This window comes from Ochotona princeps, chromosome 8, assembly GCF_030435755.1.
Source record: "Ochotona princeps isolate mOchPri1 chromosome 8, mOchPri1.hap1, whole genome shotgun sequence".
Taxonomy (NCBI): Eukaryota; Metazoa; Chordata; class Mammalia; order Lagomorpha; family Ochotonidae; genus Ochotona; species Ochotona princeps.
The window spans coordinates 12,754,508-12,772,774 of NC_080839.1; the positions used below are offsets into that span (position 1 = coordinate 12,754,508).

General features: G+C 50.7%; 1 protein-coding gene across 1 annotated transcript in view; it reads left to right on the forward strand.

The window, feature by feature from the left end:
• The window catches only part of ACOXL (acyl-CoA oxidase like), a 312,000-nt gene that overhangs the window by 34,230 nt on the left and 259,503 nt on the right, over positions 1 to 18,267 (forward strand). The window contains exons 4-9 of the mRNA XM_058667609.1: positions 2,937 to 3,023; positions 3,753 to 3,851; positions 8,753 to 8,867; positions 9,146 to 9,232; positions 11,236 to 11,308; positions 13,201 to 13,333. Of these exons, the coding sequence (XP_058523592.1) occupies positions 2,937 to 3,023; positions 3,753 to 3,851; positions 8,753 to 8,867; positions 9,146 to 9,232; positions 11,236 to 11,308; positions 13,201 to 13,333 (594 nt within the window). The remainder of the gene's footprint in view (positions 1 to 2,936; positions 3,024 to 3,752; positions 3,852 to 8,752; positions 8,868 to 9,145; positions 9,233 to 11,235; positions 11,309 to 13,200; positions 13,334 to 18,267) is intronic.

An 18,267-nucleotide genomic window follows, 5' to 3' on the forward strand; every position in this document is an offset into this window, starting at 1 on the left:
CTACTAATGCTAATGCCCATGCAAAGTCATGTCCAGACCTAAATTGGAAATGCCTCTGAGTCTGTGCTGTCTGTCTGGGAGCAGGGGTTTGCTCATTGGTGGGGGTGCCAAGCTCCTGAGACATGGCTGGGAACTCCTCCCAAGAGTCTTCCAGGTAGTGACTCTGCGGATGCATTGAAGTGAAAGCAACCTGCGTTCCCACGTGTCTCCCACCGTGGCCTCTGAGGTTGCTGCCAGCCCTGGCTGGCTCTCAGGTGTGCTGCCTGTTTGGCTTTGGCTTCTCCACATGAACGAGGAAGGAGGGAAGGCGCTCTCCTGAACAGGCCGCACCAGGCTGGCAATGTGATGGAAGTCAGGGCTTTCATCAGCTGTTCCCTCCTTGTAGGTCAGTTATTACTGCTTTTCCCAGCATGTCACAGAGCAGATTAGCCTCTTAGCGTCCTGGCCCTGAGGTTTGCTAGGTGGTAGAATGTTGGGCAGGAATAAAAGCAGTGCACACACTGCTCTCTGTGGAGGCCACTTGGTATTTTCCTTGTGATGGAATGATGCCCCTCTTCAGTCTGTCTCAGCATCTTATTGACTCTACCACCTGCTCCTGACTTTTTCTGTCTCTTCTTGGATTCCCTTCCAAGTTGCCCCACTGCAGGGTGGGCCTCTATCCAAATGGTGAGCCAGTATTCTCCTAGAGTCCTGTCTTTCCTGGCTCCTCCAATCAAACTTATTAACTGTGTATCCGGAACTTACCAGGTCTCAACTCTTCCTGTTGATCACCTCAGTCAGAACTGCCTCTGTCATTCACCTCCCAGGAAGCACACGCTGAGAGTATGTCAGTCCAGGGTGCCACCTGCCATTGCAGGAGGCTTAGAATGGTTAGCTTACCTGTTATTCAGGCAGCGTGACTGGCCCACATTTAACCTGTGTGGACTGGCATCATGCAGATACCACCTGTCAACAGTTGTGGTTCCCTCGCTCAGCCTAGAGTTCCTAATCCTACATTTCAGTGAAGGGAAGCTTTCAGAGCATGGCAGGAACAAACCAAGGGCTTTTCTCTCATCTTGAAAAGGAGGAATGATTCAGTGGAGGAAAGGATTTAAAACCCAGAAAGAATATATTGCAAAGAAGGCAACTGTCACCAGCCAAGGAGATTTAGGGGTGGAAAATTCCAACTTGTTTTGATATAAATAATTTGTTTTACCTTGCTTTCCAAAATGGGTTAGAGGAAAAGCATGTTCTATTTGGACTGATGCCATTTCCCCATGTTGGAGTGGAGCAGTTTGTAGTGTCCAGGATAATTCCCTGGAGAGGTGCTGAACAATCAGGGTGAGAACCATCTTCCCAGGGTTTGCTGTCAGGAATTGAATGACAAGCACTTCATCTGCCGGATGTGCTGAGTGAAATTTATTCCTCCAAGTGCCAGAGCTGTGGGAGTCGATCAAGTGCCAGTCACGAAATTAATTCCTGGCTGAGGATACACACAGAGTGCAGAGAGCTCCTTCAGTTGCAGCGACGCCATAAAAAGTCCAATCCCAACTTACCTAAGCTAAAAAAAAAAAAAAACCCATTTAATGGCTGCTGTGATCGCCGAGCCGAAGTGGTGTAGGTGTGCAGGATGTGGTCTCACATCTCTTGACTCTGTCTCCTTCAGCACCTTGTTTCCCATACATCAGCTTCATTAACCAGCTGTGGCAACGTGGTTTCCAGCAGCACTGGGTCTCCATCCCTCCAGATCTTATTACAGCAAGAAAGGGAGCTTTCATCTCCCAGTTGGTTGCTTACATGTGCCAGAATGCACTCTGAGTGAACGTACCCGGTCCTTACAGAGAGGGAGATAATACTGTGCAAATTGCCAGTCTCAGATCAGGACTCATCCTGGCATCAATATCGCCTAGGAACCACTTGGACTAATTCTGGAGAGCGGGTGCTCAGCAGAGGACAAGTGGAGTTGTGTGGCTGAGAAGGGGGAAGATGCTGACCTGAAGATGCAACCAATGTCTGTGCACCTGCCTTCTGTCTTTGCAGCCAGTTGCTCTGGTCCTTCCAAATGCTCAAGTCACTTTCTTCCTCTCCTTTCTGATCAGTAACACTTTTCCAGAGTTTTTAGAAGACCAGGCAAAGTGCTTAGTGGTTGGCTCTCATTGGCTCCTCATGGAAGCTTGATGACGTTGTAGTTGTAGGCCTTAACTAGCTGAGATTGCAACCTCAGCCATGTTCACACTCCCAAGGTGCAACTTTGGTTGAGTCAACTTTGCCACTCTGAGTGCCAGCATCCTTAGCTGTCAAGTAGGGGAGATGATGTCTTCTTCATTGGGTTGTTGGGGGATTCAATCAGCTTGTGTGTGGAGGAACAAATGACAACTTGGGAAGTGGGTACATTCATTGTTCGCTCCATTCCTCACAAGAAGAAATTGACAAACAATGTGCCATTGGCCCACTATCTCCTAGCCAATGGATAGCTGAACCCACTGATAGCTGGGACCCAGGCTGTCATGGCTGAAGCCAAGGACTTGCTCGTTTTGCAGCATTCATCTTCCGTCGGCCCTCTTCTTGCTGACTGCTTTTCATGCAGGCTCCATCCCTGCAGACTGCAAGAAGCAACTGGGATCATTGCACAAGTACGTGATGGTATCTGAGCAAGAAGTCATGCTCAGAACAGTCATCTGCTGGGATTAAAAGGGTTGGCTGAGGCTGGAGAACTGAATCTCCGTGGAGCTGGGGTGTCCTCACCTAGATGAGGGCCCAGCAATTGTGTCTGCAGAGAAGCACTGGAGCAGGCCAGGCAGAAGAGGGTGTGGACTGCAAATTTGCCACTGGGGCGTTTTTGGATAAATCTCAGGGAGCTGAGCAGGTGTTCCTTGAGTGGAGATTGGCCAGCTGGTTTAATTATCTTGAAACTATTGATTGGTGCTAACAATGGTTTGCATTGTCTTTATTTTCAGTGTGGAATAATTTATTGGCTATTTGGTGGTGCTATCAGGAATCTTGGAAGCCCTGGACATGTTACTAAGTGGTTTCAGCCCCTCCAGGTATGGTGTGTACCTTGATATTCTCTGCTGTGGACAGCCTTAGAAATCTGTAGTACTTAGATGTGTTAGTGTTTGAGAAAGCAGACAAGCAAGAAAGCAAGAAAGAGGAAGTTTGGCACAATTCGAATTTCTAGGCTATCCTATTTGTGATGGATCTTATTGTTAATCTCACTTTAAATGTCATTGGACTGAATTTTCACACTTATTTCCAACTCACCTCTTACTGTTTTCACCCACATGCTAAATGGTTGGAGAGGTCTATAATTGTAGCAACTGTTTTAGCTTATCCTCCGTTACCATAACAAAATGCCCAAGGCCAGGTACTTTGTACAGAAAAGAGGTTTGTTCGGCTCAGTTTTGGAAGTGGAAGGTCCAAGATCAGGTAGCTCCATTTTTTTTCCCACCCCCAATGAGGGCCTTGTTCCAGATGGTATCACTGTGGGATTCCATGTGAAAAGGATCACCTGGTATGCAGAGGACCCAGGTTGTTCCTTCAGAACAACCTTCTGTGGGTGTTAACTAGCCTGTGAGAACTACCTTAACCCCTTCCAAGGGTGGCAACTCCAGTGCCCAACCACTTCCCATTGAGCTCCCACCTCAAAAAGATTCCACCGTCCCTCATCTCACCACCCTGGGGACTAAGCTTCTAGCATCCAACCCCTTGGGGGACGAGCCATTTCCAGACCTCAGCAGCCTGCTTCTGACTGGTGAATCCCCTTCTAACTCCAGGAGCAGAAATACACCGGGATGTTTGCGATGACAGAGCGGGGCCACGGCAGCAATGTGAGAGGGATCCAGACTGAAGCCACCTTTGACCTCTCGGCACAGGTGAGGATTCACCATTCTTCTTGTTTAAAGATTTATTTAGTTTTATTGGAAAGTCAAATTTACAGAGAGAAGTAGAGACAGAAAGAAAGATTTTCCATCTACTGGCTTACTCTCCAAGTGGCAGCAATGGCTGATGCTGAGCCAACTCCTGAGTCAGGAGTTTCTTTCAGGTCTTCCACACAGGTGCAGGGTCTCAAGGCTTTGGGCTATTCTTGACTGCTTTCCCAGGCCACAAGCAGGGAGCTGTCCTAGAGCTGTCCTGGAGCAGCCAGGACAGGAACCAGCACCCATAAGTATCCCGGCACATGCAAGAAAAGATCTTTAGCCACTAGGCTACTGCCATTTGCCATTCTACAGTTTAGTGCCACAAGTGGCCTGGGCAGACCAGACTTCGCTTTCTGGGTCCAGAAACTTCACTTTCTGGGTCTTTGCTCCTGTGGTATGGCTGTCCTCGAGGAGGAGCTCAGATTCAAAGCGCATGTCTACATGTACAGTCAAAGTGGATGTGTGCCCTGGTTTCAGGAGTCTGGCCTCAGCCAATACTTCTACTCCACCTGCCATGGGCTGGGCGTGCTCCATGTGGCTCCCATGCCCTTGTAACTCAATCCCTGTTGCAGCTCCATGAGAATAGTGCTGAAGCTGTTTGCACTCCCTCGTAGGAGTCACAGGTACAGGATTAGAAGAGGTACTTCTGTGGGCACACTTCTTCGCACTGGGGCAGGATAACTCCCCGTGTGCTGGCACTTCCTTAACCAGGAGCCAAGTCCTCCAGGACGGTATGATCATCCCTCAGTGTCCGCAGGAGACTGGTTCCAGGACACCCTGCGGAGACCAAAGTCCCTCATACAGAATTCTGCAGCATTTGCATAGAAATCCTCCTGCATGCTTCAGCTCCCCTCCAGATGACTTCCAGCAGCCAGCACCATGCCGATGCTGTGTCTGTGTTTGTGACACTGGATTGCTTAGGGAGTAACCGGAACAAAAAAGCCCATAGATGCTCGGTATAGTCATTGATTTTTTTTTTCTCTTTTCTGATCTTTTTGAATCATGGTTGTATCCATGGAACTTGCTGGTACTGAGTGCCAACGATTTCAAGGGAACGTTTGGGAGCGGGACCTGCAGTAGCAGCTGACATAACAACCAAAGCTTCTCTAATCATTCTTACCTTGTCTATCCCTCCCATATGTGGTAAACTCTGATCTTTGTTCCCATTTCCCTCTCTTCCCTTCCCTTTTGTTTGTTGCTCTTTCTTTTCCTTTACTTCCTATCAATTAAAAACGTGTTGATCGAGGCTCTGTCTATTGGGTTCTCTGCAGCCTGGGGTCACCGGCAGCCCTGTGAATACTCAGCTCTGCCATGCTCCCTTCTCCAGCAGCTCCTCCATGCTGAGTTAATAAAGCAACCATTTACCTATTTTCCTTTCTATTTGCTTGTATTGGGCATTGCTAAGGACAACAAAGGAATCAGTAAATATTCTAGTTCTTTCTGGAATGACTCTTTGTACATCTCTGTAAGCAGGAGACTGCTTGCAGGCTGCATTGCGTGACTGTGGGCACTTGGTCTGTTCTTCATTTTCTCTTTTTCTTTATTCCCTCCTGACAGAGGAATAGAGGAAGAGGAAGAGAGTTGGGGACCAAGATCCAGGCACTCGACCTGGGTCTCTCACCACCCCTGCCTCCCAGGGGCTCCAGGAAGCAGGAGTCCAGAGTCAGAGCTGGGTGTGGAGCCCTGGTGCTCTGTCTTGGGAAGTGGGTGTATTAATCACCTTGGCAGACACCTACCGCTAAGCTGGATTTTTATTAGCAGGCTTTCCTGGCTGTGGATGCTGGTCAGAGGAGGTCAGACTTCACAGTGACAAAGGGCTGTTTGGGGAGATGTCTTTCAGACCCTCCTGCTCTGGTGTGATTTCTCTACAGTAGCCAAAGGTGTCCCAGGGCGCAGGAAGGACAAGGGTCAGTGCTTCTGTCACTGAGCCCTCACTGCACGTCCTGTCCTGGATCCAGCCCTGTCTGCACGGTGTCCAGTAGTCCTTCTCAGCCACAATCCCAGAAACACAACATTGAGGGGTTCTTAGATTAGTCCCACTGTGCAGGGGTAAACACTGTGTCAAATGTCCTATCACCTTATTACTGCCTCTGCTTTATAAAGACAGGGAAACTGAGGCTTTCAGAGGCTAAGAAATTGGCTCTGGGTATGCAGTTCATGAGCGAGCCTTGAGTTCCAGTGGGATGGCCCCTGACAGCGTGGCTTCCCCACCAGTGACAGTGATGGATTCTGTCTCACCAACGTTTCCTCTCCCCAAGCCATGGCATTGAAGTCACCTTGCTGTCATTCATGGAATGGAAAAATAACAAAAACAAACCCCACAATTCCAATTTATTTGTTTCTTCTTAACATGATTTTTTTTCCCTTACAAAAATAATTTTCTGTGCTGGTCTCATTTTCCCCAAACAGCATAAATGATTTAGCTACCTGGTGGGCCCCAGCAGCTGCCACTTTCTGACAGGGGAGTTGCAAAGTTGAGACTGTAATGACGGGGAGACCCTGGAGGACGCTGTCTCCTGGGGAAGGGGGCGGGAAGGAGAGACCGCATGCTCATCACAGACACACAGCGACCAGAACCGACAGCGGGAATGGGCTTCTCCCTCCGCTGCTTTCTGTATTTTCCCCTTCATTTCCTCTTGAAATCGTCAGAGCTGATGAAATGAGCATTTTTGTCCCTTAAGGACTATTTAAATCTCTTACACTTTTTGGTTATTCGTGCCTGCAGGTTGGTGGTTTGAATTTTGTTTGGAGGAGGGGCTGTGATTGCATAGCGACAGAAAGAGGCAAAGAGGAGGGTGAGAGCTTGCTTTTTACACAGTATGCTGAATAGCGAAGGTACCTGAGGCTGTGAGCTGCCTGGCCCAGGCCATCACTTTGTCATTACGTGGGACAGATAATCATGGCAGTTACCAGCACGCATGGTGTGCGTTCTTTAGATCCAACTGTAACTGCTGCGTTTTGGCAGATGCAAACTTCCCAAAACAAGACTTTTGCCAGAAGTGACGAAGCTCCTTTCCGGGATGTATGGGATGGTGGCGGGCCCCGTGGCCTTCTGCTCTCTCTCTGTCCCATAAGATCTTTTGTCCTTGGCTGGTTTCCTCTTTTGCTTCCACTCCTTTCCCTGAAGGGTGAGCCTCTCTCCTCAGCATTGTTTTGCTGTTTCTTCCCCAGCACTGCCCCCACGCTCAAGTTAACTTGTCACTCTGTGAAGTCCGAGCTGGCCTGACAAAACAGGGGCGGCCTCCTGAGAACTCTCTGAAAAAGATTCAACTTATCCGTTTATAGTTCTGAAAAGCTCTTGCACGTGCTAAAAGTTTCCCCACGCAAACATGTGTCAGAGAATGTTTTGTTAGGCTTCAAGACTGTATTTCTTGGCCCAAGGGAAAGCACAGTCTTTGTAATTCATAATCTGAAATCCGAGCTAATCTTTGCATGATCGATAGCTTGTTGGTTTAATTCAGCTACGTCTTCAATATTGATAACTCTGATTGTAAGTAGAAATTCAGCTCTCTACCTTTCTGCCATTTGTCCTGCTCCCTCCTTCCACCCCCACCGCCCATCCCACATCAGTCCCTCCTGAGTCACACACTGGAGGGTGACCCACGTGTTGAGTGAGATGGGGGACAGCTCTCGCATAGTGATCTGCTTCCAGAGCAGGACAAGCAAGACCAAGCCTGAGCAGAGATTGAACACGGACAAGAACCACCCAAAGCCCTGCATGTCTTTGCTTCTCTGTGAGCAGGGTTAGTGTCAGACCATTTTGAAGTGGAATGAATCCTTGCTTGTGGCATGGAGACAGAATGGATGGCGCTTCAACAGCTGCGTCCCTGGGGAGGGAGAGACTCGTCTCCAGCTGCTCTGTCTTCCAGGTCTGCACATGGTGACCTTGAGTGACTTTACGTGGTGGTTATGGCAGCCAAGGGCTTCAGCAGGTGATTCGTCTTCTAAGCGATGGAGGGAATAGGTCATGGTCGCCTACTGGTGTTGGTCCAAGTGGGCAGTTCTGGCCTTCCCTGATGTGGTCGCTATTGAGAGAAGGACCTGTGTCACAGAGGCAGGGAAGTTCAGGGCCAGGGTCACAGTGGAGGTCAATGAGGGGCAGAAAGCTTGTCTCGTTAGGGTGGGGCAACTGGGAACTTCTGCATAGAGTGGTCCAATGAAAGAAGCTGATGAAGGCTTTGTAGAGTCCAGGGAAGCAGGCTCAGCAACATGGCACACATCATTCTGATGTTAGAAAGAAGAGAGGGGAATAATGGGTGAACAGTTTTTAAAATTTTGTATTTAAAAAAAATTTAATTAGAAAGTCAGATATACAGAGAGGAGGAGTGACAGAGAAAAATATCTTCCATCCACTGATTCACTCCCTCAGTGGCTGCAACAGCCACAACTGAGCCAATCTGAAGCCAGAAGTCAGGAGCCTCTTGCAGGTCTCCCTCATGGGTACAGGGTCCCAAGGCCTGGGGCTGTCCTCGACTGCTTTCCCAGGCCACAAGCATGGTGCTAGATGGAGCCTCTGGGGTTAGAACCAGCACCTATATGTGATCCCAGCTCATGCAAGGCAAGAACTTTAGCCACTAGGCTACAGTGCTGGGCCTCATGAACAGTTTTTTTTTTTTTTAAACATATCTGTTTATTTTTTTCAATGTATTGAAGAGACAGACACACACATGCACAAGTGTATATATTTTGGAAAGTCAGATGATAGCACAGTGGCTCTGATGTCTCGCCATTGACCCAGCCGACGGTGGCACCATGCGCAGGGCAAACCTGTGTCCACAGCACGCCTTGCACTGGGCTATGCAGGTGCAAGGAGCCACACTGAAGGAAATTCTCTGTCACCCTGCTGTTCTGTGCAGGAGTTTGTCATTGACACACCCTGTGAAGATGCCGAGAAGATGTACATTGGCAATGCCATGCACGGGAATTACGCTGTCGTCTTTGCCCAACTCATCATTCATGGAAAATCCCAAGGTTTGTCACCCACACAGAGAACTAGAATCATTCTCTTTATTAGTAGCATTCCGGGGATACGCTTTCCCGATCCCCCACTTTTACCTCGTTAGGAATTCAGAACAAGCTTTCTGGTCCCAATTATCATGGCGTTTTGACGTTCTACATGATGATGCCAAATGCACATAGACCTGAATGAATTTTGGGGTCTAAATAAATTCATGCCATTCCAGGGAATGAACACAGCTTTATTCACAGTTTTAGAAAGGAGGATTTAATACGATCTCTATCTGCCGTAGGCCCCCACTGTTTCATTGTCCCCATCCGGGATGAAAATGGAAACTTGTATCCAGGAGTGACAGCTGTTGATATGCTCCACAAAGAAGGTGGGTCCCCGGGCCACCCCGTCTTGCCTCCTCTCTTCCTCCATAGGCGATGCTAACCTCACTCACCCCACCCGAACAGAAAAGATAGAGAAATGTTTCCCAGAAAAGAGAAATTAAGCCAAATTCAGTCTTTTCTGTACCTGGAGAAATGGATTGAAAAGAATAGCTTACTTGAGTGTAGAATTTTTAAAATCCAAGCTTTATAAAGGATTGTCAAGAATTTCATGGAAATGCATATTTTGAAAAAAAAAATGAGCCCTTTTGAAGTAGTTTCCTAGAGCTGGCAGAGTGCCCATCATTGAGGATTACTCTCTTGTTTCTCCCAGCTTTTTTTTTTTCCCTCAAGATTTATTTGTTTTTTTTTTGGAAAGTCAGATTTAAAGAAAGAGAGACAGAGAGGAAGATCTTCCATCCACTGATTCACTCCCCAAGTGGCTGCCAAAGCTAGGTACCAGGAACTTCTTCCAGGTCTCCCACTTGGGTGCAGGGTCCCAAGGCTTTGGGCCATCCTTGACTGCTTTCACAGGCTGTAAGTAGGGAGTGGAGCAGCCAGGATACGTCCTTGAGCCTATATGAGATCCCGGCACAGGTCAGGTGAGGACTTTAGCCAATAAGGTCCTCTCCCAGCTTTAGCTGGGCCCTCTCTCAGCTTCTTGAGTGTTCTAGGCACCAGGTAATTTTGACTGGGGTGCTGTTCCACATTTTCTCCCCTTCTTGGGACTGTGGAACCTCAGAGGACTGCGGAACCTCAGAGGACTGCAGCTCTCATGCCCCAGGATCTCCAGCTCACCCCAATAATGTCTGTGCTTCTGGAGTCCTGATGCCCACTGAGGACTGATCATGTACATTGGTGTGCCAGGGCAGTGCCAATCACAGAAATGTGTTTGTCTCATCATCCTGGAAACTGGAGCCTGGGATCCAAGTGTTAGCAGGGCTGGTCCCTTCTCAGCACAATCCAGGAGGGCTCAGGCCCAGGATTCCATCGTCCCTGGTGTACCTGTCTCCAGTTGCTGCCTTTCCAATCAGGGCACCAGCTATGTACATGAAGGCCATCCCAACGACCTCACTTTATATCAGTTATCTCTGAGAAGACTGTCTCCAAGACATAAGGTCACAGCCACAGGAATTCATATAGTGTGTGTGTGTGTTTGTGTGTGTGTGCGTGTGTGTGTAAATACAGTCCCACTTAGGAAACCAGGCTGTGATTGGGGCTTCCACTGGCTGTCCTTGGCCAAGGTCAAGCCAAACCAAATGAGGTAGTATGGAAGAGCAGCAAACGAAGAGGCAAGAAGGGCAGGGAGGGGAGTGGGAAGAAGAGCCTTTGGTGGGAGGGGGCTGGTCCCACCCCTCCTCAGTGTTCACCCACAGTGACACCACACCGAGTTGCACTGCCTTTGAATTTTCAGGGCTCCTGAGTGCCTTTGTGAGGGGGGTGGTTGAGACCCTACTTGGCCCTGGCCCCTTGAAAGGGCCTCACATGTCAGGTGTTGCTGAGAGCAGAAGGGTGAGCTGTGTGTGTGTGAAGTCATTCCAGGTATTGAGAACCCTGGCAACCACAGAGAAGTCTGCTTTGCTTTCCCTGTAAGCTCCTCAGTGCTTACAAGGTGTGTCCTTGTCAAGGGGAGGTGTTCTGAACAAAGGCGCGTTCCCCTGCTGAAATCTCCCTAAGCTCTGGGCGTTCGGTGGGCCCACATCGACAGGTGATGTGTTAACCACCATGACCAGCACCTGCCCTGTTTTTCTTTCTTACTCACAACCACTGCTGGGTGTGCCCTGCAGAGGGAAATACATGTTCTCCTCCCTTCACAGGAGGCGAGGGGTGAGTGGGCCACGCAGGTCAAACACTCAGGCACAGCTCACCAGGGAGACGGTGTCCCTTTCCAGCTTCCCAAGTGCAGTAGCACCAACAACTCAGGGCCAAAAAAGGGCTGTGCATGTTAGCAGAGGCAGGCTTGGGAGCCGCAGGTGCCTCTGCAACTGTGCTTTGTTTCTGTCCTCCCTAGGTTTGAATGGTGTGGACAATGGGATTTTAATATTTGACAAGGTTCGGATACCCAGGGAGAACCTGCTGGATAGGTAAGTCATTTCCCCCTTGACTCAGGTGGCTGGGCGCATGACCTTTTTGTCTCCCAAGCAGAAGCCATGGGCTGGAACTCCGTCCTGGTCTGCTATTTGGGTGGCAGGGGCCCATATACTCCGGCCATCTTCTGCTGCTTTCTCGGGTGCATTTGTAGGGACCTGGATTGGAAGTGGAGCAGCTGGGACTGGAACTGGCACTTCAATGGGATGCTGACATCACAGGCAGTGACATATCCTACTGTGCCACAAAACCTGCTCTGCACCATCATTTTTGATAGGACCCCTCAAAGACTGCTAAATCAATGGTCCATAAGTTATGTCAGCAGTTGCTGAATTGTCAGACCTGTGGGCCTTTGTTTTTCTGCAGTAAACTATTTAGTGTCTTTGTCTCCTTTGAGGGTGGTGACAGGTGAGGCATCCCCTGGCAGTTCCACAAGTTGTGATAACCACTGGTAGCTGGTGAGTCGGTGCCAGGACCGCACAGGGAGGCTAGGGTGGGTTCCATAGTAAGATGGAGGTTGCACCATCAGGTGTGTCCTGGGGGTGGAGCAAGAGGTTCATGGTGCTCTTTGCAAAGGCTACGAAGCACCATTGCCCTTCTTTGGTCAGCTGCATTTCATGTATCCTGTAAAAACCACAGGCTTTAGTCACTGTACATCTTACAGAGCCAGGAATCAACATGGGCATCACCAGCTACCACCCCACCTTCCAGTGGGATTTTCCTGAAAAGTTCTGTTCCTTTGGGTGGCATGCAGGTAGATGTGAGAGATGATGCCCAAAGTTTACGAAAACGTGTCCTGGAAGCAGGCACAGGGTAGAGCAAATTCTTTTTTTTAAATCCGCACTGTCCACCGTGAATTGGTGGGAAAGAAAATTGAAACAACAGAAACCTCCGTGTGGTTCTCCTGGTGGGTGCTGAAGGCCGCCCGCTGGAGCCACGAGGGTCCCAAACAGCAGATCTGAGGATGCGAACCCCGTCCCCTGGAGGTGCCCGCCTTTCCCAGTCACTCATCAGCCTCATCCATCCTGAGAATTGGGACACGAGGGGAAAGCCACAGAGGGAAGCTGGTGTGTGTCACCACGCAGGTGAGACTGTAGCAGTCCTGTCAGTTCTCTGCCAGCGGCTGGACCACGAGTTGAGCACTCATCCAAGGCAGTGTCAGCGAGAGAGAAACACGATAGTGTGCTGCACTGATGGTGGGAGACACGAGGACACAGAGTCTGTCTTTGATGAGTGATGCTTGATTCCTTTGTGATTCCATTGGCCTTTTGGCTACAGTCCACACTCCCCACACTACTGAGTAGCCAGGTTTGAGGGAGAAGCCCTCGGGACTCTCTCAGGGTTGGTTCCTCACTTGGTTAAAATCTGGGCCAGTCCATAGCTGTGTGAATTCAGTGCCGTTCCCATGTGTCTTCATGAGAGGCAGAAATTGAAAAACAGAGTCAGAAATTTGTATGGAGTTGTAAGAGACTGAGGAACCAAAAGTATATATATATATTTTAATTTGGGGTTTGAAAAACATACTGCAAAACTACAGCAATCAGGACAGTGTGGCAGTTCTGTAAGGACAGGTGCAAGCATGATGGGATAGAATGTGGAGTCCAGGAAGACATCCTCATGTCCAGGGGAAGGTCACGTCCTTGTCCTCATACCCGTGTCCTGCTGAGAGGCAGGTGGGTGGTGCTGCATAACCTACTCTTGCTTCCCGTGAGGGGAGCCTTTCTCAGCAGGCCCTGGGGAGACACCGGCCCCTCCCCACTTACTCCACCATCTGGCTTGTGGAGGAGGTTCTGGGACAGCGAAATCTGTGTATCCCACCGCATGTTACGCTCTGCTTTGTTGCTAACTCCCATCCTTCTTTCTCATGATGCTTGTCTCCTCACTTCAGGTTTGGTTCTGTGACTCCAGACGGGCAGTACCACTCACCTATTAAGAACAAGAACACAAGATTCAATGTGATGCTGGCAGCGCTGACTCCTTCAAGATTAGCAGTGACTTTCCAAGCCATGGGCGCCATGAAGGTAGTTGACTCTTGAATTGCCCTCCCTGTTTCAGGATAGAGGGCACCTGTCGGGGATGTCCAGGGGCCAAGCTTCTGGAGCCACGGTTGGTTGGTGTGTCCAGGGCCAGAGTTTCTGGGATGTGCTGAGGAGCGTCTTTTGGCATGCACAGGGAACACTTCTGCACCCTTCAGATGATGTCCCATACATCTGCATCCCAGATGCATGTTCTTTGTCATGGAGACTGGGGAGAGCACGGGCCTTGTGGACACAGGCCCATGGGACATGGTCCAGGAAGAGCTGTTGGTTTAGGTCAAGCCTGTCTGTTGGAAAGGGCAGCCAACAGATGGCCTGGGTGGGCAAGGTCTCGGCTGAGTTGATTGGCAGGTGCTGATCCTCCTGGGGTTGTGTGAGCATAGGCACTCGTGGTCCACAAGGCCAGACCTTCAGCAGCCATCTCTGCCTCCCCTTGCTCGCACCCTCCCATCATCTGGTTTGAAAAGAGCAGCCGGGAGAAGCTCTGGGCGGCCTCCCCCTTCCTCCTGCTTCCTCCACACTTTTTCCTCCTCTGGGTCCTCGCTGTCTCTTTGGATAAGGGGAGAGCCTGGTCCCCTGTGCCTGGTGAAGCTGGAATGGAACTAAGACTCCCCAGGAGTGTGTACACATGGCTTGAGTTCAGGATCCTGCCAGGAAGGACTGTTTTTCTTTTTAAGATTTATTATCGGAAAGGCAGACTTAGAGAGAGAGGGAGAGACAAAAAGATCTTCCTTCTGCTGGTTTACTCCTCCAAATGGCTGCAGCAGCTGGAGCTGAGCTGGTCTGAAGCCAGGAACCTCTTCCAGGTCTCCACCATGGGTGCATGGTCCCAAGGCTTTGAACCATCCTCTACTGTTTTTCCAGCCACAGCAGGGAGCTGGATGGGAAGTGGAGCAGCTGGGACACGAACCGGCACCTGTATGGAGTCCTGGCATATGCAAGGCCAGGATTTACTCACTGAGCCATTGTGAAGGAGTGAATTTCATTCACCCAATTCCACATGTGACATTGGCTTCCTTATTCCCTCTCAGGGGTCTGCTTCACACCCTGCCTGTCCCGGACCCAGCTTCCCCCATGGTGCCTTTCCTGCTGGTGAGTGTGGCCAAGGCAGAGAACCTAACCCACCTGTGGCTTGGTCCCTGAGCTGTGCTTTGCTTTGCTGGGGCCTTCTCCACTTCAGTTCTGTAGTCCCTTGTCAGGAGTGGCTCAGCTAAATTCAGCTGATGGAGGAGGTCCCAGATGCTGAGGAACTTGGGGTTCTTCCAACAGGTAGCAGAAATTCTTGCAACTGCTTTGAGATCCTCGGCCCCTCAAAAGAGGCAGGAGAGAAGCCAGATGGACTCAGAGTTGCAGCAAAGAGGAACTGGGGCGAGGGGACTGTGGCTGCAGATAGCCCTTCTAATCTCAGTGGCCTGTCTGCGGGGCCTTCTGAGGACAGCCCTGGGTGCACGTCAGTGGCTTTGAGGGCTGCTGGGATACCTGTGTTCTGGCCCGTTTCGGGGTAGGTGAAGATGAGTGAGGCTATCCATGCTGTACTGCCAGCAGCCCCAAGCACTCCCAGAGGCCTGTGGTGGGATTATGCAGGGTCAGGTGTGGGGTAGTGCCGACGAAGTGCCGACGAAGCAGGAGTGGTGGGTTCCTGGAGCCAAGACTTGGTCTTCCATGTTGCCCAGGCAGTGGGCCGAGAGAGGAGACAGACAGGGTGACTGCGCAGGTTCCCGTTCATCTTGCCAAGCCCCCAGGAGGCTTGGGTGTGTGCCTCTTGTGCATACCTCATTCCCGGCAGTGTAGGGCTGTGGCCATGAGCCTGTGTTCTGACACTGGAGAACCCTGGACTCACAGCTCATCTTGGCCATGGCCAGCAGGTGGGGCCAAGTCGGCAGTCTGCTCTGAGCCTCTTCCTCTGTGAGATGAGGCTCAGCCTGCTGGTGAGGCACAAGGGAGGCCTGTGTACAGCCCTGGTGCCCAGCGAGTGTGCCCTAGCTCATCTGTGACTGCTGCTGTGGTTACCAGGCAGATGGGGGTTGCCTACAGCACAGGGGTCAGTGGGTTTTGCTGGGACTATGTGCCTGACCTTGACCTTGGCCTCCAGGCAGCGATGGTCTAAAGTGCTCAGGGAAGGGGCAGAGTGTCCCATAGATTCCTGGGTGCCTGGAACAAATCATGTTACCCAGTACTGGCATTAATTCTGTCTACGTGTTGCCAGGCAGTAGGGAACCGTCACACAGGGCCTGGTTCACACATGTCCAGCATCCCCCTGCTGGACAGTGACTCAAGCCACTGTGATATCACAGTGGGCATGGCTAGTAGAGTGACCTCACTGGCCTTGCTGGCAGCTTCTGCTCTCCTATGGCTTGAGCGCATGACATAACGCTTTGCCGGCTGAAACCCAAGGCTGTCCTGTTGGTGCCTTACTGGCTGATGAGTGGAAAAATGGCTCTCTTGCTCTCGTATGCATTCTTGGGGTATTAGGCAACCGTTGCTGCTGCTCTGCATAGTGACATTTGCTCAAGGCCGAGCATGCCTCGTGCTTTCAAACTTGGCCCTGATGTCTGTTTTCTCTCCGTTCTATGGCATTCTGCAGTACTTTCAGACTTCCTCTCAAAGCCTGGCCTCACTAGCTGTCCTCCGGTTAGTGTCCAAAAGAACACAGGGGAATGAAACTAAGACACAATGTGGGAGGACTCTGAAGACCTACTTGGGGAGGCTGGGAAGCCTTTGCCCAAGAAGAAAGAGAGCTGGGGCATCATCATGGGTGTGGGAAGTCTGGGAGGCTGAGGAGGGTCAAACCACCCACTGGGGTTCAGCTTCCCTGGACAAAAACAGTAAGGCAAAGTGGTCACCATCTCCACGAGCAGCTCCCTGATGCTTTTACAGTTGGAATGGTTCAGGAATTGGGGTCCATCTCTCATAGCTCTGGGGTGGCACTGTGGACTCTGTCTCCAGCAAGGGCCCAGCTACTGCTGGTGCTACAATTGGGCACCTGAAGAAACCCTGGATGTGACACACAGATGCAGGTGCAAGTCCTCAGTACCACCCTGGCCATCTTGTCACCACCATGGCCTTCCAGGCTCCCAAAGATCAAGTCCCAGGCTCTTTTGTCTCCAGGGTCCCGTGTGACCCTCTCAGCCTGTCCTCCTCTCATCGGCCTCACTTTGGTAGCTTTCCCGTGCCGTGCGTGGTCCATCTTGCTCAGGGCTGATTTTCATGTACAACCTCGGAGCTCCTACAGCTGGCTTTTCCTCAGTGAGGCTGTTCTAGCCCCAGGACACTGAACCCCAACCTGCAGAATTACTGTGCTTCCAGCCAACAGATGGCTGTAAGAATGCCACAAGGGATTAGGGCTTCAATATGTACAAGTTTGGCAGTCCATAACATATGGCTGCCACCTGTGTCTTACTTGGGGACAGGGATGTGGCCCTAAGTCCCTGAGACTGTTGTCCGTACACCAAGAGATGGCTGCACATATGGAGGACACGCCATGGGAAGACAGCCAGACAGTGGTCAACCCAGTGAGACAGGCCTTACTGGAGACCAACCCCACTGGCCTCCAGAACTGTAAGAAAAGACATTTCCTTTGCTTAAAATCACTGAGTCTGTTACAGAAGCCTGAGCAGACAAGGCCTCAACGGAAGGTCTTTGAGCTGTGCGTCTTGGCGTATCAGGTAATCCTCCACCCAAGGCACCGACATCCAATATGGGTTCATTTTTCTGCTGCTTCACTTCTGATCCTGCTCGGTGCTTATGGCCTGAGAAATCAGTGGTGGATGGCCCAAGTCCTTGGAACCCTGCATCCAAGTAGGAGACCTGGACAAAAACTCCTGGCTCCTGGCTTTGGATTGTTCTAGCTCTGGCCATTGCAGCCATTTGGTGAGTGAACCAGAGGATTAAATCTCTCTCTCTCTCTTTCTCTGACTCTTTTTCTCTGTAAATCTGCCTTTCCAATAAAATAAATGAATCTTAGAGAAGAAGGCTGTTGGCTGGCAGTGAGTATGGGAGGTGTGGGGAGGGCCTCCCTACCAGGTGTCCATACAGGCTGCAATGCTGGTGGGCTCCTCATCCTTACCTCACCCCAGTGCCCAGCGCTCAGCCAAGCAGAGGAGCTGCCCGACAAGGCTGTGCTGTGGAGTTGATGGACTCAACGTGCACAGAAGCAGCTGGGAGACTGTGCTTCCTTCCAAAGCCATCGTGAAGCCTCCAAGAGCAGCAGCCTGTGGGGCTTGGCCTCCTGCCTCTGCCTGACCTCAGCCAGTGGCAGTGCCCTAAAGACAGAGCTGTGGGGCTGAGTGAGCTGAGCCTCGTGGAGGGCTTCATGTACAGTACCAGTGTGCACTCCATCCTTCATACAGGCTATTACCGTGGGACATGGAGGCTTGCACAATCAAGCTTAGGTTCACTGGTGATTCAAAGCATCAAAGGATGCTTATTTCTCTACCTACCCACTCATCCTCCCATCTGTTCATTCGCCCGTCTGCCCGCCCATCCATCCATCCATCCATCCATCTGTACATTCTAGTGTTCACCTATCCAGTCAGCCATCCATTTATCCACTCATCCATTCATCTTTCCTCCAGCCCCACTACAAAGATTCTGGACAACAGGACGTTCATTTCATCTGTGACTTAGTAGCCAATGGGGGAGCTATGGCATCATGTATGTGAAAACAGTCGCCTACCTGGTAGACACTGTGTTTTGGAGAAGCTCTGCAAGCTGGCGTGTGGAAGAGGTCTGGGCTCCGGAAGATGGTGTGTACATCTTTCAGCAGCAACAGGCTGGATAAGAGACCTTCCTGCAGAGGCCAGGGGCACTCAGTGAAGCGGGGTGGGTAGGGGTGGAGGTCTCTCAAGAGGAACATGTGACGTGCAGCATAGCTGTGCATGCAGGGAGCAGGCTGTGTGCGCCCCGGCTAATGCCCTGAA